The 23534-nt window shown below is 45.1% G+C and overlaps 2 protein-coding genes across 2 annotated transcripts in view; one reads left to right on the forward strand and one right to left on the reverse strand.

Annotated features, from left to right (window-relative positions):
* The first annotated feature begins 131 nt into the window (after window positions 1-131).
* Window positions 132-4359, forward strand: LOC135914732 (GPN-loop GTPase 2). Its single transcript, XM_065447664.1, has 5 exons — window positions 132-623; window positions 704-866; window positions 979-1103; window positions 1439-1537; window positions 3897-4359. The coding sequence occupies exons 1-5, from the start codon at window positions 267-269 to the stop codon at window positions 4104-4106; spliced, it is 954 nt and encodes a 317-aa protein (XP_065303736.1). The 5' UTR covers window positions 132-266; the 3' UTR covers window positions 4107-4359.
* RPA2 (Replication protein A2) overlaps window positions 4268-23534 on the reverse strand; it is a 25369-nt gene continuing 6102 nt past the window's right edge. The window contains exons 4-8 of the mRNA XM_065447682.1: window positions 15692-15805; window positions 12066-12245; window positions 10906-11010; window positions 7440-7534; window positions 4268-5253 (exon numbers count right to left, since the gene is read on the reverse strand). Coding sequence (XP_065303754.1) covers window positions 5169-5253; window positions 7440-7534; window positions 10906-11010; window positions 12066-12245; window positions 15692-15805 — 579 coding nt within the window. The 3' untranslated portion in view covers window positions 4268-5168. The remainder of the gene's footprint in view (window positions 5254-7439; window positions 7535-10905; window positions 11011-12065; window positions 12246-15691; window positions 15806-23534) is intronic.

Raw genomic sequence — 23534 nt, forward strand, 5'->3', positions numbered from 1 at the left:
TCCAGAAACCGAAACTGGCTCAAAGAACTTAAAGTTAAGATAACTCGCGTTACTTTCACTTGCATGATGTTAATAAATTTTGTTATATAATACTGCATAAAAACTGCAGTTATGCTTGCTATATAATCAATTTTTGCCCCTGGACAGCAACAAGAAATGGCGCTAGTGGCCACTCAAACTGTGTAATGGCGTCGTTCAAACGCTTGTCGTCTTCGCAACTTTTCGTCAGCTAGTGTGGTGCGGTTTTTGCATTGAGCCAGCTCAACATGGACTCGAAGACCTCAAGAAGTGCGCGCAACGAAAGGACGTTCGGTCAGGTGGTGATCGGGCCGCCTGGATCGGGTAAAAGCACTTATTGTAAGGCGATGCGCGAGTTGTGTACGGCAATTGGACGCCAAGTGGCTGTGGTGAACTTGGACCCTGCGAACGATGTGCTCCCCTACGAGGCAGCTGTTGACATCAGCGAACTCATCGAACTTGGCGATGTGATGGACTCTCTTAAGCTCGGGCCCAACGGTGGCCTCGTCTACTGCATGGAGTATTTGGAGAGCAACCTCGAATGGTTGTGTGAGCAGCTGGCGAAAGTTCGTGGCTGCTACCTATTTATCGACTGTCCTGGACAGGTACGCATTGCGCGCTTCCCAATTAAAACGAACCGGAGCGCGGCCTTACCCGCCACTAACATCACAGTGATGACATGCAGGTGGAACTCTACACGCACCACGCGAGTGTGCGCAATGTTGTGTGTCGGTTGCAAGCTCTCGGTTACCGGCTTTCGGCGACCCACCTTGTCGACTCCCATTACTGCAGCGACCCGGGAAAGTTCATCTCGGTCCTGCTGACTTCTTTGGCTACCATGATGCACAGTGAGAGCCATTGCCTGTAACATTTGTTGCCGTGTTTGCGGCAGGTGACCGCCAGGTCTTCCTTGATGTTTTTGGTATTCGATGGGTAATTTGAAAGTCGTGCATCACGCAGTGGAACTACCTCACGTCAACGTGCTCTCCAAGGTGGACTTGGCAGAGAAGTATGGAAAGCTTCACTTCGGTTTAGACTACTACACTGAAGTCATGGATCTGTCTTTCCTGGCTGATGTTCTCTCGGTAAGTTGACTGTTCATGCTTAACTCAATCTTCAATGACTGCTCATAGTCCTTGCAGGCAAACGGCAGCTTCTAATGGACTTATTCATTGAACTCTTTCTTTACAAGGATGGAAGCCATGCAGTTTGTGCAAAGAGTGCACTGTCTCTTGTCATAGTGGTGGCTATCCTAGACCTTTGTAATGTAACCGAGTAGGCAGGATTAGTGTACGATTAGTCTACGACAAGTAAAGTGCCATCGTGCTGCACTGGACTCAACGATACTAGCAGTAATAATGGGCCTGGCATTCATGGCATGTCTTCATGGTGTTTTTCTGCAATATGCATTACTGTGCAGGAGGATCCCATTCTCAAGAAGTACAAGAAAATGAATGAAGCCCTGGCGGGAATTATTGAAGACTATGGCCTTGTGTCCTTCCTGCCACTAAATGTTCAGGTCTGACATGCCTGTTTTAACGGGTGCTTGCATTATTCTAAAAATCGTACATGTTTGTTGCTTGAAGTGCACGTTGATATTATTACATGAAGCATAGTGATCCTTTCTATTAAGTATAGAAAATTAGTGTTCCTTTGTGTTTCCAGTCACTTTAATTTTGCAGGGAAAATGTATCCGAGAGAAACAGAGGATGTCCTCACACTCGTAAGAGAAAGTTCAGAAGAAAAGCAGAACAATCAGCAGTCCAGTCCCTTTTACTTTGGATAACAGGATAGTGAAAAGTTTGAGGAATTAGGAATGAGCCTGCCGGTGACAATTCACGCATCTTCTATGTTTGAACTCCAAACAGAGTGGTTGCGGTGTAGCTTTTAATGTGCTAACTTAGGGAGAACTGCAAGGCTGAGAAATGGTGCTCCTGTGCGGGGTCAAAGCTGCTCTGCCGAAGGAAGACCGGCCAGGTCACAATTTTAGCTTTCCTGTACGCAGGCACTTTACAATGCTTGATCCAAGCAGAAGCTGTGCACCATTATTAGGTTTTTAGTAGAAGTGGTGTGTCTCCTATTTCAAGAAGCCACAGAAATCTTGAAGTACACGACTAGGGCATGAGCAAAAATTCAGGTGGATGAGCAACCTTTTACAAAAAAATAAAAAGCAGTGCTGTGGACAAACCAACGGCCGCCATCTGCATGCTTTTAGTATATACATCCAATTATGTTGCAACAGTGCTTGACAGCAGCTCCTACCAATTCAACCACAGTCAGCTTGAAGCATGCCACAATGGCTTTTTGTACCAACCATTGTTCAAGAAAATGTACTGCTTTTGGAAACACCTGACTACACTTCAAGCTTTGCAGCCACTGTCGTTATCAGCAGAGCTGTGTTCAACATCTTCAGATTCCGAAAAATAGCGACTTGTGCCGCCACATGTAGCACTTTCCTGCATTGTGGTTGATGCTAGTATTACAGGGATTGTACAGAACATTTGACTCAAAAGTCAAGGATTTCAGGGAACAAACCTTATTCATACACATACACTGAAAAATCTCTGAAAGTCTCCTCCTTAGCTGCAATTTCTTGCAGCTAAGTGGCTGCCGAGTTGGACACAAGCTTCCAAGCTTTTCAGGTTGCTTTTCTAAGTTTTAATCGACACTTACAGAGCATACATGGACGAGGACAAAAAAGGACGATGAAGACAAGCGCTGACTTATCTGGAAGGCAGCGCTTGTCTTCATTGTCCTTTTTTGCCCCTCGTCTATGTATGCGCTCTGACGATTGATACCATAGAATACCAACTTGCCCGTACCCAAACCTTACTTTTCCAAGTTGTCCTATGCATTGTAAAGATGTAAATCACCTTCTGGCATTATGTTTAATAGTGTCTACTTCAGCCAATGATACTCGTCACGATTAAAGTCAAATATCTGAAACTTACCTCTATGTATTTCTAGAGCATGGAAAAAGAACCATGATGCCTGTAGTGTGAACCAAGTAGGAAAACAATAGTGGTATGGCTTGGTTGGGCTTTGTCTAGCTCCACGATGGCAACGATTTAAACGAGCCTGTCATTCGTGGCTGTGGACACGCCACACTGCAATCGCTTTGCGACACTCTAAAAAAAATATATATACTTCGGATTGCTTCTCGACAAGACTTTTGCCCATGGCATAGCCCATATGCGGAGTTTATTTAGAATGTTCACAAGTTACCCCAAGACTAGCTTTTAAGAAGTTCAAGGAGTGCATTTATGTTCAAGGGGACTTAAAGGCCCTTGAATCTTTTTTGAAGTTCAATGGTTTTCAAGCAGGTGTACGAACGCCGTTCTAGGAAGTTATTGTCTGTGCATTGGAGTTGCATGGTTGATTTGGTACTGTGCGATCAGCAGCAGTATTTGTGGTGCTTGTCCGTCTGTTTTACCAACTCATTGGAAAAAAAGAAAAAGTTTTGAAGAGAGTACACAAGGCCTGTTCTGCAGTACTAGTAACCTTTTTTTAATTATGAAGCTATCAGTAGTCAGATCTGTATATCTTGTGCTTCCTAAAATAATGTTTATATATATGTATTATCTGGAAAATGCAATAACTGCTGTCAACACATTGAGTGCAAGTTGCACGAGAATTGTTACCTTGTGCACTGTCAACATATTCAGTAATGAGGCATCATAGGAGCCTGCTGTTTACATTTTAAAAATAACTTTCCTTTCTACTGTTTACTTTTACTAGTGAAACTAAAAGAAAAGATTGCTTCAACTTGCAACACCAACGTACCACAGGTGAAGTGATAAAAATGGGGTACAAAAAAGCAGCTGGAAAGAGTTAATTATAACTGCAGTAATTGTTAGTGTTTTTTTTTTTTTCTCCAGGAGAAAGAGTCTATGTGGAGTGTGCTGAAGGCTTGTGACAAGAGCAACGGGTACATCTTCAGCCAGTCTGAAGAGCAGCACATGACGAGTCTAGCCATGGGCTCAGACACCCAATCTCAAGACGCGATTGCCAGACTTCGTGAGCGTCTGGAGACATCAGGAACCACCTGCATTGTTGAGGACGAGGAAGCCATGGACAACATAGACTAAAATAGATTCTTAAGTTACAGTAACTGCCCTTTCAAAGGATCACCAAAAATGTGTTACAGTAACGGAATTCTGCTGATTTTTTTCAATTTGATGCGCCACTGTTAGGCTGCTTAATGGAAGCCAAATACCAGCAGCAAAGGTTATATGACAAAGGAGCCAGCTTTTGCATTTTTTTTAAATATCTTTATTACTGTTCCAACTTGGATGTACTGTGACATTGGACCTCTTCCGGAAAACAAGTTACAAAGCCTTACCCTGGATGCTCACAAACAATTCTGCAACACAAGAGTTGACAGGAGTTTATTAGCCATCAACAAACACTTAGCAAATCAGAAAGAAAAAAATATTGGTTAACCTGAACATATCTACTTTTACCAAGCAGTCGCACCAATGAAACCTGTACATATATGCATATAATTATATAATGTAAATGTAGGCAGCGTATTGACAGGCATGTGTTGTTTGCTTCCAATACCAACACATTTGAAATGATTAAAGAGTGCAAGAAAACACACGGGGCAAATTCTAGGCCTTCTGAAAGTACTTTTAAATACCAACAGGCATGAGTGGACTTGTCTAGCAGCAATTGCTTGTAAGGCAACAACTATGACTCATGACAAAGCCGTGTAAGGGTGCAGTGTATTAAAGCTCCAATCTTCAGCACAACTCAGTGTGATAACAGTTGAATCAAAGCACAATTTTCTGTCCTTTTTCCACAATCTTTCTTAAAAAGACAGCTTCCATTCAGCATATGGCAAGTCACACGGGAAAGAAATAAGTTTGCAGCATGTCATTAATGGTGCCCTGATGTACATGGAATAAAAGAAGTGCACAACTTTCAACAATGTGGCCTTCTTTCACATTTGCATCATGTGCCTGCTGCCTAAACTGCAAGCAAGGAAAAGGCAAACAACCCAGTCTGACTGGAAACATTATGAAAATGTGGGGCCAAGAGCTCAAATTACAAGACACTGCTTATCTCTTTCGGTTAAACGATGGACCATAAATCTGGATAATGTAATAATAAAATTAAAAAAAATAAAGAGAGGGTGGCAGCTACTGCTATGCTGAGTCAGTGGCCTTGTAGTGTTCATCGTCCATGGTAGTGAAAATGTGTCCCTCGTTAGCAAGGAAGTCGACCACATCCCTGCAAGAGAGGCATTCCATAAGACACGGGCTTAAGCTAAACCCACAAATACTCGCGCTTAGTTTAATGGCCCTGCTAAGGACATTAATCACTTATCAAAGTTATACATTACCAGTTGATGCCCTTGTGCCGTACTACTGTATTTAGTGGCATAATGCTTGCACTCTTTTTCTTTCGCGTAAAATTCAAGCGAAGCTGCGGGGTACGGTAAATACACGAGAAAACTCTTCCAAAAGAAGGTTCTCAGAGCTCAATAACGAAATTAAGTGGCTGTTAATGTTGGTTCTCTCACCAGCCACTGTAAACCGAAATAAAATACTGTACTTACTCGCATAACGATCGCACTTTTTTGTTAAAAAAAATGACGCAAATTGAGGAGTGCGATCATTACGTGGGTTAAATTTCCCATGAAAAGAAACGTTTTGTTTTTTCATCCTGCATTTGCTGCAGGATGACAAACAGGCGGCTGCCGCTGTCAGTGCGGGACACAAAAACAATAATGGCGGCCGGAGGAGCAAGCAGAACGGGCCGAACACGTTTTTTTCCCCCTTGAGAGTACATTACACGCATTGAAACAGCTTTTTCCGTATCAGTAATGAATATTATCATTAATATTGGCAAGTTTGTGACTATAATATAGCCATGTCCACTTTGAGGGGACAGAAATAGAGATGGGCGTGCTTAGCTGCCAGTGACATAGAAACACAAGGGGGGCATGCTGCGGAAACTGCGGCATTTGTTTTCACTGCTATCCTCATACGGCATGTTTCCATTAAGGGTGAGCGAATATCTTAGCTGCGTTACAAGCGTTAGCGTATGAATAGGGTACACTTTTAATGTCTCTGTGTAAACGTGGCCACTATTGTTGCCGATTGCGATTTATTGCGTGCCTACAAGTCCAGACGAGAAGAACCAAAAGGCGCCCTTTATGTTCTTGTTGTTGACAAAAACCATTATGAAGCCTGCAAATAATAAAGCCGAGGCAAGTTTGGTCGTAGCTTTTTTTTTTTTTCATGGAAGTGTGGAAAGTGATGAAAGGAATGAAATGGGGCATCAGTTAAGAATGTTGGGTGCGTGCAGACTGCTTGCTTGGTAGAGCATTCGACAGATGGTAAGCACGATCATCATTAGCTAGACTTGGCACACAACATATCGCTGCGACAAGTGCAGGGTGCGATCATTACACGGGAAAGAAAAAAATCGCATTTTGACGACAAAATTCAGGGGTGCGATCATTATGCAAATAGATACGGTATTACTTGAAAACAGCATTAACCTTTGTAGTAAGACTAGATTTTCTAAATAAGCAGGAAATGCAAAGGCCCTTTATTTCCATACGCTAGCTAAAAGGATAAATGAAGTGACTCTGGCCAGAGTCGGAGCCAACACTGATGTCGGAATAAGCAGACTGTCGTCGCAGCACTCTTTTAGGGTGCAATGACTACTCGAGAAAAATAAAAAAAAAAGAATTTTCTACCATCAGTATGAAGTATGGGAGCACTATGTGAGTGCGAATACTATATATGAGTAAATGGGGTATATGGCCACATATATAGCACGAGTGAAAATGGGCATGGGCTCTATGTGCTAACAAGTATTCTTGCATCCTTCTTCACTTTCTGCTTCCTGCCATGAATATTCATCAACCTGCCCAGCCTTCAACAATTTCAGTACTGATCTTGATATTTCTTTACACAAAATATTTAATTAAACTCATGTTAAACAATGGCATTATAATTTTTTTGTCACAGCTTAGCAGGCAATTTTCAGGACTACTAAACAGACTCCTCGTAGTTCTTAAATGCATTACGTGTGCACAGTTGTTCCATTTAAAGCTAACATGTGAGTGTTGAGCGCTAACACATGGAGTCTGTACTCTCGTTGTAGTGCAAATGATGACCGATGGCATGGCATCGTTAGTTGCAAGAAGGTGCGACATGAGGAGGTTAACATGACAATTGTGAAAAAGTCGATACCATTATTTCAGCGCATGTGGGTAGCCATGCTAAAGTGAAACTGGTTTGTGGCATTCTTGGCACATGACACAGTATGCTTATCATAGTCTGCATGTTTGCAGCTATGGCCAATGCTTAAAATCTTTTTGAATTGGGGTAAAAAGGGGGGGGAGGGAGTGAGCGACACAAAAAAAAAATGAAAAAAGAGCAAAGAGAAAAGGTTAGCAATACCGTATTGAATTCTTGTTCATCGACTTCAGTTTGGAGCAAATTTCATCGAGGCCTATCCCAATGGTTGTGGTGCACTCCCGAATCGCTTCGTACACCTGAAAGACAGCAATTCAGTGTGGTCATGTTGGATATAGTGAGCATCAACATGCATGAACTGAAAAATCAGTTGCCTTCAAGTATACTAGCCGTTACTGTAACCTTATGACTGTCTCCTTCGTCATGTCTTTACTTCCTCTAAAGAGACACTACAGGCAAATAAAACTGTGCCATGCTGGTACAGTTTGATCACCAGGGCACATTTAATGTGTCATTGGGCTATTTAATGGGCTTCTCTTAGGTGCTGATGAAAAAAATATGGTTGCAACAGACCATACTTCAGTAAACCATAGCTGGTTGCAAGCCTGTGAAGCGTTCGACAAGGAGGGTATTTAGCATGATGACCACTACATGAAAGCTTTTATGTAGTGGTTGGGTTGCAACAGACTTGCAACACTTGGCAAAGACAGCGGCTATATTTCGTAAATGTTCTTCCTTTTCCTCTTTATTAAACTAGAACCTCGTTCATACATCTCGAGGGGAAAAAAAATTGAGGAAAAGCTCACTGACTGGGAAACATACAATTTGAGGCCACTAAAATATTTGGCAGAGTCAATTGTACTTTAAATCTATATAATGAGAAGCATTGCGCGAATTATTGCAGCACGAGACGCCGACGCGCGCCAAGCTGGTGGGGCCTGAGGGGACCGAGACTCAAATTGTTTTTTTCATCTTCAGCGAGCATACGCTTGCAGTCCTTGAATTTGGCTTGGGTCAGCAGCTTTTTCGGGCAGGGCATTTCGGCGGGCAGTTTTGATGTGCCCACTCATCGTGAATCGTTGCAGGACGTGACGACGACACTGGTAGAGCTTGAGCGGCCAGAGACGCACTATTTTTTTTCTGTTGCATAGTGCTTTGAGACTGTGAAGGTAAACTATAAGAAAATCGAGCTGGTGGGCGACGGTGGCATATGATACTGCCAAAGCAAGCATGCCGCTTACTTCATGCCACCTGCAGCACGGAATAGCGACATGTTTGGGTCACCGCCTATTAAAAGTGTGCAGTATGCCTTCAACACCACTACGCCACACCCGCTGTCTAACAGATAAACGAAGATGCTTATCGCTATACACTCGGTGGTGATAGCTGTGAATGTGGCATGCGACGACCCACCAAGAGATTCTTCGCTGGTATGCATCAGCGTTTTCATGTGACATATGGGTGAGTATTTACATGACAGAACTTCCTTGACACATTCCCTTTATGTACGTTTTCCTAGTGCCAACATTTGTAATCGAGAACACAAAAAAATTACCCATTAGAGATACGCTCATTTTTTTACCTGGTCATGTGTTCCTGGAAAAGGTTTTTTGGCACCAATGTTCAGTGCGTCGCCAAACTGCCGTATGATACATTTTCCGGCCGCTAGGCCCCATGTAAATAAGAAAATGCACGAGGCGCGTGATTGAGAACAGTATATAGCTGCCCACTGTGGTGGCTTCACCGCAATACTTGCCAGCCCGTCTTAGGTGAAAACGCCGGCACGCACTGTTTCTCATTTCGGTGCCAGCAAATCTTCTCTGGGTTCGTCGCACGCAGCATTCACAGCTATAGGCGATAAGCATCTTCACCTATCTGCTTCACAGCGCGTGGCACTGTCGGAAGCTCAGTGCACGCCGATTACCGAAACGCGCCGCCGTTCCCTGTTGCAGACTGCGATCGTATACGTTTTCCGACCACTAGCTCCCATGTGAACAAGAAAAGTTGCGAGGCGCGCGCGATCGAGAACAGTATATAGCCGCTTGTCTCACGTGAAAACGGCGCGCACAGTTTCTTATTCTGGTAGCAGCAAATTTCCATTTGAATTGTCGCATGCCGCATTGAGAGCTATCGCAGCCAAACCTATTGCGATAAGCACTTTCACCCGTTTTGCAGCGTGTGGTGCATAGTGCCATTAGTAGCGTTCTGCATGATTTTAGTAGGAAATAATCCAAACGCGCAGCCGTTCCCTTCTGCAGGCGGTGTGATGTGGACGTCACATTTCGCTTCGGTAGCATCCAGCATCACCCACGAGCTCGATTTCCTGTTGCCTTCTTAAAACAACATGCAATAGGAAAACGAAACGCATTTTGGGCTGCAACGATCTGCACGACGCTTCGCTTTACGTAGATGTTAACATCTGTAAATTTTTTTACGTATTTCGGATCGTACGTTTCCCGGTTACGACATTTTTCTTTGCGGTTTCCCGTCGGCGACTGTACTTATTTGCATAAAAATTAAAATTTAGTATAACGAAATTTCGATATACAGTCAACAACCAATTTTCCGGACGTCTGATTTTTCGGATGCCCCCGGTAATTCAGACACTTTCGCGGCACTGCCACATACCCCATAGAGTCAACGTATAAGAACGTCTGAAATTTCGGACGCAAAATCTCAGTGCCCTTCCACTCTGTGATGAAGGATGACCAGTGAAGCTGTGTATGTGGGCCCCTTAATCGCGAACTACACCTCCACCGTGGGTCGGCCCGGCATTGGCCCACATATTCCCGGGGAGTGCTAAACGCCTGCTTCACCTTCGCCGCGGGTCGGGCTGGTATTGCACTATCTCCAGGATCGGCCCACGTATGGGGAGTTTCTTGCTTACGACACGAAAATTTCCTTGGTCGGTAGAGAGAGAATAAAAAATTTTTATTAGGTAATTGCAGCTTTGGAGAGGCATCCTCATTCCAGAATTCCTTGAGCTCGGGCCGCGTCCTGGGCCCTCGCAATCAGCCGTTGCTGATCCTCGAGGTCGGAGCTGGCCAAGGCTCTCTCCCAAAGCTCGTTGGTGCGGTAAGGGTTCGGAGGATTCAATGGTGCCTCTCTGCAACCCCCTACTATGTGCCTGAGGGACCCTGGCTCTGCTCAGAAGTGGCATTGCGGAGAGAATTGTGTAGGAGCTATGAGGTGATTTCTGGTTCAAATCGGGACAAAAGCGCCTCTAGTGGATGCAGTGTTGCCTTAGAAACGTGCCGTAGAAAGTTACACTGCGGTGTATATCGGTAATTATGAGCATGTAAATTACAGAAGTCGCAGTTAAACGAGTAGCAAAGTACGTTTCCGCTACATTTCTTCTGCACTTGGCGCACACGCAGAGCCATCTTGCGGCAAACACAGAAGACTCCCTCCTCGCAACGTACGGAGCTGCCCCAACAGGTGGTGCGCTACTCGCCCGCTTCTGCCCTTCATCTCGTCAAGAGCATGCCGAGCAAATGAGTGGGTGGTGCGAAAGGGGTGCGATAACGCTATTGCGTTCCACTCTTGAAGGCAAAGCTTAAGCGTCCTCCAATTTTTTGTGGAGCCCATCACATGCAAATAAATGCGAGACATTGATATATATTTTAATACACATGGTAATTCATTGCATATGAAAAGAAAGGTCACTCACCAATTTCTGCTGTGGGTTCAAACCAAGATTGCTAGCGCCAGCCCCAAGAAATGAATTTCTGCTGGTATCCATTTGTTCAAATTTCGGTGAACTGGGAGTAAAGCCCTGTTAGGAGGAAGATGCAAGCAAGAAATAAGAGTGCATAAAACATAAGTGACAGACTACCTAACACTGTTTGGCATTCCCTCATGGAAACCTGTGGCCACACCTGCAGTTACCTAAAAATGTTTATAACAGCAACTACAAAATGGAAGTCTGCAAGTGATGCTTGACCTGCAGCACGAGAATTATTACGATGTAACCATGGAGGCTCTCTTCATTCAGAAATTGCAGTAATGGCATAGCGAACTTGTCCATGAGTCAGTGCTTATAACTATGTCTGATCTCACAACTGTGTTGTGAACAGGGAGCAAAATTCCCAACCATCCTTTCCATAACATTTCCAGGCAAGAGACAATAAGGAAGTGAACAATGAAAAACGAAGTACTCCTGCCGTCAGTTCTTTTTTTCCCATTGTTTTTACCATTGATAGCTACAGTAATGTTTCAAGCTCAAACTGTACAACGAGAAAGCAACGAAAGGCCACTAGTTGCATTGCTTTTGCAAGTCCCAAGTTCCACACTGAGTGTTACATACGAGTAAATAGGAGCACTAGGTGTACATGACCCTTCTTGTTAAATAGCTGGCTGATCTCCACTCAAATTATACACAGAGCTTGCACAAATCTCTCTGCTTAAATTTCGGTGATATCGCTAGAAAGCGTTCAATTCTGTTACAATAGAATGGTGGTGCCATTTGTTACAGCTACGGTGAAAACATGGCGTTCACTATAGTCGTGACAAATGGTGCTGCCATTGCAGTGGAATAAACATGTCTTCAGTGGCATTGCTGCCAGACGACGCTCACTTCAGATTTATCGTAGACAAAATCGGTAAGCATTACGCTTAGAAACGTAGTGTTGAACTAAATTTAATTGAACTAATACCTGTGTGCGAAATTTGAGTAGAGATCAGCCAGTGATTTAGCAGGAATAATCATGTACAACTGGTGCTCCTATTTATGTAACATTAGTAACAAGCAAGACAGTGTCTTATGGAAAAGGAAAGGGCAAAGAAAAGTGAGAAATCAAACTACAAAGAGAGAATGTGTTTCAGACGTACCACACGCAGAGCCATGTTGGCATGCACCACTTCGGCAAGGTGGAGACTCAGCTCATTCAGATCAGTCACAGGGAAAACTTTGAACGCCTTGAGCTGGCGCTTGCCTTCAATGGAGCGCACAGGGCCCACTACACGAACGTAACTGCCCTCCACGAGGTGGCTCATGACACGCATTTGCTCCTGCAAGCATAAATGCACCAGCTCAGAACTATCTAAGTCATGCTGCCATTCATCTTTCATACTTCATTCTTTTGGAACACTATACTCTGCTTCGTACAAGCAGGCAATGCTAGTACCAGGACTAGAGAGACTTCTCTCAGTGCTTGCATTTGTGATCAAAAAAGAGTGTCACATTGAGTGAAACATGTGCCATGTAATTCAATGTCACATTAAGTCCCATACTTTTCTGTCACAAGTATGATGTAACTATTACACGTAGGGTTTCACGAGCTAAACGTAGTTGTTATCGAATAAGCGGAGCAGCACATTTCTGCAATCAATGGCCGCAGCACATTGCTCGCAGTCATGAACAAAGCGTAGGACTACATCACGAACTATACTTGGGCTTCGTACAGAACATTTCACTCAAAATTAAAGGATTTCAAGGATGCCAAACGCCAAATTTCAATGAGGGGAAACAAACCTTATTCATACACATACACTGAAAAATACTGAAATATCTTTCTTCTTATGTGCAATTTCTTGCAGCAAAGCAGCTACTGAACTGGATAGATGCTTCACGCTTTCCCATTGTAATGATGTCAATCATTTTCTGGTATGATGGTTAGTAGTGTTAGGCATGAGCCAAAGATACATGTCATCTTAATGTCAAATACAGTTAAACCTCAATATAACTGTAGCGAAGTGATGCAGCTGTTGGCGAACTTATGTTTCAGCTCACCAGGGAGACGTGGAAGGGGGATGAGCTCCGGCAGGGGCAAGTGCAGATCAGCAGGTACGATGACGAGAGGTATCATTCGAAACGCTAGGTTTAAATTTTTGGCTTTACTTTGGATTTACACTGTAGACATATTTACGAGCAAAACGATGTCATACTCGTCATCGACAACCTGCCTGACCGGCCGTGGTCTCCCGTGGTGAAGTGGCGGCATGGGCTGCAGTCTTCTTGCTCCCACCGAAACTACTCAGACCCCTTCCTTAAATTAGTTTTCCCACCATCCAAAGGACCTGTGGACCGGCGGGAGGTGCGAGCTTCTCCACCAATCGCCTACTCAGATCAATCAGGCAAGCCAACATGATCCAATAGGGGCCAGAGTTTAAGCGACTGGTAATGGTCACGAAAACACCCCGCACATTAAACAAAATTGACCATGACTAATGAATCCTTGCCCCCCCCCCCCGATATAGCTGAGTGTGAGACAACCGCGCGACATGTGCATTAAGTGACTGTCAGGTACGGTGGCATTGGCGGGGCGAGAGCACATGCTTGAGGCACTGTCGCAGGCATTCCTGCACAAAGGTTCCCCTGCATCTATAAACACACAAGTCACGGAAAGAAAGAAGCGGCCCGCAGTATACTCTCTTTGTGACATAATAAAGTCAGTAAAATTTGCAATTTGTTTCGTTATATTGAAATTTATTTCTATTGAAACTCAACCTTTTATACAAATAAGTACAGTCGCCAATCTATATTTCTTACACGGAAAGGGGCCGCAAAATTTTGCGAATTATCAGGCAATCGAAAAAAGGAAATTCGAATGAGAAAACAGTTCATTTTGATAAATTTGGGAATCTGCGACGAATGATATGGTTTCATATCACTACGTCAACTATATCGTCTTGGCAGTACAAATTAAACGAAGCCAGTCACGTTTTCGCGCGTACTCTGCCCCTGCGGCTGATCGCATTGCCTGCACTGGGACGACGCTATGAGGAAAACTGCCCGCAGGGTGGAGCGAATGCTTTGTCTGCCTCTTGCTTCAACGGGTCACTGAAACCCGAGATTACGCAACCTCCAACACTAAACGCACAGGAAGACAGCTTACATGGCGGCAGATTACCTCTAAAACAGGGTGCACGGCTGCGTTTATGCTCAGTCGCGCTTAGAGTCATGCGCATGCAGCCACGGCCGAGATGCGTGCCAGATATTGAGACGCCACCAACTTACCCTCCTGCTCCCTCGCGCACTTGATCGCATTACTGCCAGCTTGTTCCCCTCCCTTTCTTTCCCTTTGCTCACGCGGGAAGACGGCACTCATGAAGCCACCATCTTTCTTGTCTCTGCCTCGCACACTTTCACTCGCCCCTAAAGCACACAGTGCACGGGGTGCGAGAGGATCTTACTGCACTTGGACTTTATACGGAACATGATGCAGCTCCACTTCGGCAGTCGCTCTTGTCGCACGGCATGCAATTTGAGAGCTGCGTTTGCAAGCAACCACTTGTAATTAAATAATTTGACCATCTGCGACCACGGAAGTTTCCCTTTGGCATTCCTTTGCGTCGGCAGTGAAATCTCATTAATCTGAAATTGCATACAAACACACTTTGTTATATTGGGGTTCCAAATATATGGTGTTTTATGGATAAGAGGTTATGAAAACTTAAATACTCCGTTATATCAAGAGTTTCGCTATACTGAAGTTCGTTATATCGAGGTTTAACTGTACAATATGTAAATTTTCTGCCAGGCATTTCTAAAGCATAGGACTTGTAAATGGAGCCATGATCGCTGCAGTGTGAACCAACTAGCAAAACAACAAATTGGTGGCACAACTTGATCTGGCTTTGTCCTGCTTCATGATGGCAAAGGTGATTCAAACAAGCCTGTCGTTGATGGCTATGGACACACTACATTGTAATCGTTAAGCAACACTTAAAAAAAACAGAAAGCCCCCTATGCGAAGATTGTTACTTTGGGCATTCAAAAGTTGCCCCCAACCCCAGTTTTCAAGGAGCACATTTATATATTCAAGAAGGTGTACGAACCCTGCATACTGGAAAATACTATGCCATTTGACATAGCCTTACTTCCACAAGGTGTAGTTTTAATACCATAAGAAGTAGTTATTTCATACAGTCTTACAGATAAAAAACTGCACTGTGAAGCACATGGACTGAGACTTATGTCACTGCACTAGAGAGATAGAGAGAGAGAGAGAGCAGAGAGGTTTGCAAGTTAAAAAAGCCAACAACAAAACTTGATACTTTTAGTGCTGAACACTTCAATCAGACTTGTCATCTTGAATTCACTGCTGTTTTTCTTATATGGCGTACGTTTGAGTCTAAATGAAAGTTCGGGTTTTGAAAGGCAGCCAAGCGTCTCAAGGTAATCAAACAAGAAATTTAGTGCCTTACTTTGCATTGACGGATAGTGCCAGGCACTTGGCTAGCTTCTGCATCACTGCCTACTAAACTGGAAGGGAAACTTGGGCAAGTTGGTGGTAATTAATGTTTTGAAGAGTAACAGTGCTAAGCAGACAAGGGCTTAGGTCAGGAAAAACAGGTGTCATGTTCTTCTTTGCATAAGTATTTATCTGTTTAGCACTGCCTGCTCAGCATGAAACAGAGTGTAATTGTAATTGTACATAACGTTATGCTGACTCAACAAGTGCTCTTTAACTCCTGCCTATGTAGACGGGAATGCATGTGTGATAGCGACTTGCCTCTTCTTGGGCAAAAATCAGTCCTTCGATAGGTGGCCCTGTCCGGTCATCCAGGGTGAAGTTGACACGAGTGCTCTGCTGGTCGACACCTGTCACAAGTCCCACCAATGAAACCTGCCACAGAGAAGGAGCAAAAACAGTCGGCTACATGATGTGCACCCACCTTGTGCCAAAATGGCCGCAAGCTCGGCATACAGTGCAGAATGCAGCCCTACAGAAGATAAGCAATAATAGAGAAAGCTTTCACTTGAATGAATTTTAGGGAACCTCGAAAGTCTTTGCTCAAGCGGCACTTTGTTCAAGTGAGGTATAGGTATAGGGAGGTACATTACTATGAAAGTACCTACAGCAGGTTTAAGTTTAAAAGAAAGGCTCTAAGGACAATCTTTTATAAGATGCGTACATTACACGTAAGTGTTGACTAATTTTTTCCCACATATGAGAAGACAATTTTGAACTTAAAGAATTGAAGATTAATGGGCGTCTCTCCTAAGAGTGGACAATGTTGCACATGGAAAGGAAAAAGGATGTCTTCCATTAGCTTGGTAATGTCATAAACAATTGCTGATTTAAATTGCTCATTCGTTCAACTGGTGATCATTGTTTCCAAGAAATGATTGTCATAACTAAACCAAATTATCAAATTCTAAACCATCAGCACACTGACACATTTGCTATTCCAAATTTTAATGTTGTGTCCCTCAACTATTTCTTAGAACTACTTTGTATGTTAAACATCGGCAACGGTATCTTTGAAAAGAGGGGCACAATAACATAACACACAATGTATCTGTTAATGCGATGAGACAGTTTCATTTAGGGACGAAAGTTGTTTCCCCAAGACATATAATTAAACATGGCCCGTTCACACAACATATGCATTTACTCACGATAGAGGGATGCCATGTACAACACCAGTTCGGCATGCGAAGCACGTGATAAAACACTTGCCTTCACTTTTTGCATGCTTGCTGCCGGCAACCCACACACCAAGAAACACAGTTCTACTTCCACTGTTAGTTTTGACTGAAAGCACCATACATACCACTACAAACAGCAGAAGTTACTGGGTTTGGCAAATCAGTGTCCTCCAAATAAGTAACCTGTGTGGCAAACAGCTGTTTTGACTGTTGCGAGCAAGACATTATTTGCCGCAGCACTTGGTAAAGGTGGCAAGCCCCTCTTTACAATTTATTAATGTCAAGAATAGGTCAGAAGTGGATTCAAAGATGTAAGCCAATATTACCAGCAAAAAATAGACTTGCTGAAAATTAGGTCAGGCACAGCAATTCCTTAGTTCTTATTCCGAAAGATTAAGCCCAAACCATAATCTTTAAAACTACCCAGAAAATTCGTGCTTACTGTAGGACAAACATCGCCGTAGGTATACCTAAGAAGCCATCTACTCATAAGGAAAAACAAGAGGTTAAAAGCAAGATGACACTCTTGTTGCATTTCCACATATTTTAAAGGGCCGGGCCCCTCACCAGGGGCCGTATAACATAAAACTATTCCAATATGTTTTTATTCCAATCTCCTGACGTCAAATTTGCGTAACCGCTGACGCAAGCATCGGGGGGGTGACCCACAGGGTTGTCTGAACAGACCAATCAAATGCTCCCCTTGTTCATAGGAAGTCACTTTTGTTTGCTTGAAAAACGAATAACATTGCTGCACTGAACGGCTTGTCTTATCTAATTGGCTTACAAGAGGCGAGGTGCATGCTCAAGTGGAGAGGGATTCGATAGGGCCGAGCCATTTCACTGAATATCGATAACCTGATGAAGAGGGTGGTGCCGGCGTGTGCGATTGGTTCGCTTTCTCTTACTTAGCTTGCGGTGGCTCGTCGACAATCGCGGCGGCATGCAACGGAAGCTTAAGAATGACGCTAAAACGAATCCTCAGCAAGGAAGAGTTGGCAGAACGAGGTCGTAAACGTGCTGCAAGTTCTCGAAAACGTTACACGGCCACGCAAGAAGTTTTATTACAGGCAAATGAAAACATGCTCTTCGGCAGGCGCGAGTAGCCAGTGCCAGAGCGATCGGCGGCAGCTATCTTTTATTCCTTTCGAAACGGGACAGCCTGCGGCTATTCCGAAGAAAATTCAGTTTTGTTCGGCATATTAATGCATTTTTAACGCGTACGCGTCACTTTGGTGTGGTATGTTCTTGCGGTTTTGTGACGTCACGCGAGAGGCAGGTGAAGTGGGTGCAGCCCGAAAGCTTTTGACCAATAGCCGAGGGCTCATGGCAAAAAGGCGTCGAATCAGAAATAACTATTTTCGTTTTGGTCGGTAAAATTATGCATAATCAGTGTGTACACGTCATATCAGATGGGGAGCTATCACGGTTTTCGTGACATCGCGTGACAGACAGGTAAAGTGGGGGTGGTCCAAAAAGCTTTTGACCAATTGCGGTGGTCTGGTTGCAGAATTGGAATAGAAAAGTTTGGAATAGTTTTATGCTATAGCGCCCCAGGTCTGGCCATTTTGAGTTGACAAGCACAGAGCATACATTGCATGATAACGATCCTGTCTGCAAAGTATTACATCGCTATGTGCAGTAGAAAGATCTGAAATTTCAAATTGAACGCCGTTTTCCCATCTTCTTGGGGCCGCCGCGCTCCAAGCCGGAGGATGACGTACGCGTGCTAGTGTGCCTATGTACACATGTTTGCACTGTGACATCGCTCATGGTCACACATGACTTCGATAATTATTTAAGGCAACATCTGTTATTTGTGCAATATGTTGCTTGAATAAACAAATTAAAGCTTAGAGAAATAATAAAACACACAAGCTGAGCGTCTGCATGTTCTTGTTTTACTTTGCACCCGGGCAAGAGAGATGTACACATACTTCTGTTTCGTCTGCTTGATCCCAAGTCATGCAGTCACGTGTGCAGATACCGAGACTAATGTCATTTTCTACTGTGTTCCAACGTGAAATCATGCCTTATGATCTACTTGTGTCTGCCTCAGTATTTGTGTAGCACTGACTTATACCACTAGTCAGGTGTCCTCATGCACAGTGCGCAAAATTGTGTGCTGCACAAAACGAGATCGCAACAGCTTGCGCACGACGCCGTCAGCAGAAGTGCGCCCCGCCGCAAGAAAGTGAGGAGGAAAAAAAGAAAAAGAAGGTGGGGCCCATGAGTTACACGTCACGTGATCCTCGAGGTGCGGTACGAGAGAATGCAGGGAAGGAATTTCATTTCTGGAGGGTAGACGGTGCGAGTGGAGAGAGCGTGTTGCTTGGCAGTGGAGCTTGCATCCTAAAATCACGGATTCGCGGCCCTAAAATATTTCTATCTTGGGCATTAATGAGCCGAGGAGGAGACATAAGCATGTATTTTTGAAACAGTATCCCGGGGTAAGCCCCGGTTCTAATCTAGGTGGGATATCTCCTCATTCCAGGAATCCTCTGGCCTTCGCTGCCTCCTTGGCCCTGGCGAAGAGGCGTTGTTGTTCCAGGCTCTCGGAGACGAGCTTGGCCTCCCACGTTTCTATGAGGTCTTCACTTTCTTGTCTGGCGTTACAACAGTCTTTCGGTGAAGGCAATGCGTCAGCATCTAGATGCCATGGACATTCGAGGATCAGGTGCGCCAAGGTGTCCGGTACGCTGCACATTGGGCAGTGGTATCCTTGTAGCGTTGGGTATAGTCTGTGCATGAGGATAGGATTCCATGGGTGTAAGTATTACTCTGTAGTTTTCCAAGTGTGGTACTTTCTTTTTTCTGCCCTCGCTGATGCAGATCGGGCGTCTCGAGAGTAGGAAGGGTTGGCCCGGCAGGTGTGGCCTTGGGCCGCGATGTGTGCTGCTTCGTTCCCCTCCAGCCCCTCGTGCCCAGGTACTCACTTCACACAGGTGTAGGGGATCAGAGTGCTGCGGTGCTTCAATATCTTCAGTGCTTCTGCCGACACACAACCCTCCGCGTAGTTCCTGACAGCTGGTTCAGAATCGGAAAAGACGACAGCTGCATCCGTGCATGTGGTAGTTGCTAGGACAATCGCCATCTCATCTGCAGTCTCAGGGTTTTGTGCACGGACTGTGGCAGACGCTAGCTCTCTTCCCTGAGAATCTACGACACTCGGGGTGTAAGTGTTTCTTTGCGGGTATTTGGCTGCATCGGTGTATCTGGCATCCGGATCTTGCCTGTGTCTTCGCCGTAGGGCATCCACTCAGGCTTGTCTTCTTTCCTTCTAGTATGTGGGGTGCATGTTGTGTGGAATTGGTGCTACGCACAGGGATTCACGGATGTTAGGAGGAATTCTTTCTTTTCAGTCCGTGGTGGCTATAAAGGTTTTACCGTAGTTCAGCCGACACAGCACTGATCTTCCCGTGGGCGTGAGCTTCAATTGTTCTAATTGACTGGCTTTATGTGCTTCAGCTCATTCTTCAGGTGTGTGTACGACCACCTTGAGAAGTCTCGTAGTTGAAGCTGTACATGATAGGCCCAGGGTCATTTTGATGGCTTTGCATATTTGTATGGTACGGCAATTTTTTCTACCTCTTGCATTTTTCAGCGCGAGGTAGGGTGTGCCGTATGTTATTCGACTGGTAAGGAGTGCATTTCATTACACGCAGAGTGTCTTGTTCTTGCAACTCTCCTGACGAGATGCGTGAGCTGTGATAGCGTTCGCTGTAGTTGCGGGAGGATGACCGCCCCAGACCCGTCTTCGTGTATGTGTAGCCCTGTAACTTGTAGGGTTTCCACTTTTGGAATGGGCATTTCCATTGAGGGTGACATTGGGTGTATGTGTAGCCCTATAACTTGTAGGGTTTCCACTTTCGGAATGGGCATTCCATTGAGGGTGACATTGGGATCGGGTTCATCGTAGCCGGGTGGTCTGCCTCTTGTTCTTTACTTGAGGACGAGGTGTTCCGACTGCTCGGGAGCACACCGGAGGTCGCATTTGTGCAAGCAGCTCTCGAAGGTGTCTAGTGCATCCTGTAGGCGTGTTTCTTGTGTTCCTATGTTTGAGGCCCTTGTCCATAACATTATATCATCTGCATAAAAAGCGTGTCTTAGGTCTGGTATCGCATCGAGGAGGCTAGGTAGTTTTATAATTGCGACGTTGAAGAGCAATGGCGATACGACCGAACCCTGAGGGGTGCCTTTGCTCGGTAGTCCGAAGCTGTCGCTGCGCAGGTTGTGTATTCAAATTGTGGCCGTGCGGCCCATGAGGAAATTCCTGACATTGTCTTATGTCCGAGACCCGCAGCCCAGGTCTTCAAGGTTGCAGAGGATAGCCTCGTGACTGACATTGTCAAAAGCTCCCATTACGTCGATGGCTAAAATCAATGATTTGCTTATGGTGCCCTGGTCCCAGAAGGAAGCCTAGAAGGAAGACATCTTGTGTTGACAGGTTCTACCTAAAACCGAACACAGTGTTTGGAAAATATCCATTGTCTTCGAGGTATGAGGTTAGCCAGTTGTGTATCATATGCTCGAAGAAAAGTTTCCCTATGCACGAGGTAAGAAAAATTGGGCGCAAGTTCTTGATGCTGAGCTGTTTATTTTGTTTGGGGACCATTGTGATCTCCGAGCGCTTCCAGGCAGCCGGTAGCTCTCCTTTCTCCCAGCATGCATTGAAGTACTGTAGCAGGGCTGCAGCAGCCTGCTGTGGAAGGTTCTGGAGATGCTTGTTATGATCCGATCTTTGCCCGGGCTGGTGTTTCTGGTGAGCGTCGATAGTGCTTCAGAGAGTTCAGCATGTGTAAAGGGTTGGTCAAGTTCGCAGTTTGGTTTCCCACCGTAGACTTTGTCATGTGCCGTCGTATGAACGGGTGGGTCGCCGCACAGCTTCATCTAAATTTCTCGGAGGAGGTTCTCTTCCGATCTGGCGTGCTTGTACACGAGCCTACACAGGTGCTGTCGCTGCTGCGTCTTCATAGGGCCATTGTCAAGAAGGGCGCGCAGGAGATGCCACGTCGTCTTTGTGCTCAGGGTTCCCTAGAGTTTGTCGCAATATGCATGCCAGTTCTGTCTTCCTAATCTCTCTGCGTATGCTTGTACTTGCTCGGTGAGGAGGGCAATTCGCTTCTTTAATTTCTTGTTTAGCTTCCGTCACTTCCATCTCTTGAGGAGAGCTCTTCTGGCTTCCGAGAGGTGGAGGGATGCGTGTCGACAGCTGGCACTACTTCTTTCAGCTGTATTGTTTTGGTGTGGCATTCTGCCGTGTCGAGTACTTTCTTCAGCCAGTCATCTATGTTCTCGATGGTGGTCTTTACATTTAGCACATCTCTGAATGACTTCCACTCTGTCACCCGGGCCATTCCAAGCCTAGCGGGCTTGCGAATGTGAGCCACGGTTAGTTGAAGGATGTGGTGATCGCTGCCCAAGGTTTCTGGGAGTCTGCTCCATTCTGCCGAGGGCCCGTTTAGCGTGAATGTGAGATCCGGGTTGGTGTCTCTGGAGGCACTATTGCCTATCTTCGTTGTTTGGAGTGGGTCATTCCAAATGGTGAGTCTGTGCTGTTGTGCAGTGTCGTGTACTCTGGCTTCTTTCTTCATGGTGCTCCGGTATCCCCAGGCCGTGTGTGGGACGTTGAAGTCCCATCTATAACGACTTGATGACCATCGGTGCATTTAATTTCTTGGACAAGGTGGTCGAAGTCTCAAAGGTGGTCTCTAGGAGAGCTGTATACACACACCACGAATACACTCTCGAGTGATTTCCTCTTCGGTATGATTTCTATTAAGGTGTGTTCAATCAGTGTATTGGTGTATTGACGGGTTCCAATTCCTGTACAGTGAGATTCTTCTTAGTCAGAATTGCCATGCGTTTTGTTCGTATGTGGGCGTTGTACCCTTGTAGCCGGGCGTTTTGCGTATTTGTTTCTTGCAGCGCTATGAGGTCGGTTGGGTCTTGTTTGACAAATTCTTGTAAAGTAGCATGCCGTCGTCGATAGGGACGAGAGTTCCACTGCCATATGCAGAGAGTCGAAAGCGCATTTGTAGTCCTGTGATTAGGGACCGCCATCTTCGGCTGATTCTATTCCCTGCCGGCGCTCGCGGGTAGGTGAAACTGAACGAGAGGCACTTTGGCCGTTTGCTTGCGGCCGCTTTCTGTCGGGCTGAATGTCATTTAGTGACATGTTGATGTGCTGTTTTGTTACATAGGTCTTCTTGACGTGGGCTATGAAATTGTTTTGTTGCACTGCAAGTCCATCGACCTTGGCATCTAGCGTGGTAATCTTATTGGCTATACTTTTGGCAAAATTTGTTATTGCTGCCTGGATAATTTTCTCAATTGTGACGTGGGTACTTTTCATGAGAGTTTCTTGGAGGATTTGGAATTTTGCGTCAACTATGGATTCAACATCTGCGTCGGGAAGTGAGGGTCGCGGCTGTGCAATGTTCTCTTGGACTTTCATACATCTCTGTTGCAGTTTATCAATGAGATCTCTTTGCTCCTCGCACTTCTGTAGAAGCCTGCTTATTTTGTCTTGCTGTTTGTTGACATTGGATCAGCTTGTCGATGCAGGCCTGTTGGCTTTGTAGTTGACTGTTTTGATTACGCAATGTGTTTTGTTGAATTTGCACCATGTTTTCGAGAGCCTGAAGGGCCGCAGTTTCGACCGACAAGAATTTGGAGCTGCTCGTGGTTCTCGATCCACTCGATCCGCTTACCACATCCGAGTAGCTCACGCGCTTGGGCGAGTGCGAGCGTGATCGAGAGGGCAATCGGAGTATGGATCTAGACCTACTTCGTTTGGGAGTGCTGCCATCACTGCTCCTCAAGCTGGTGGTTGCACTTCCTAATAGTGGGAATTCTTCGCCACCTGAGCTCCAGTGACTGTCTCTCACTTTCAGCCTGTCCATGCGTTGCTGTTGTTTGTT

This window comes from Dermacentor albipictus, chromosome 1 (genome assembly GCF_038994185.2).
Source record: "Dermacentor albipictus isolate Rhodes 1998 colony chromosome 1, USDA_Dalb.pri_finalv2, whole genome shotgun sequence".
Taxonomy (NCBI): Eukaryota; Metazoa; Arthropoda; class Arachnida; order Ixodida; family Ixodidae; genus Dermacentor; species Dermacentor albipictus.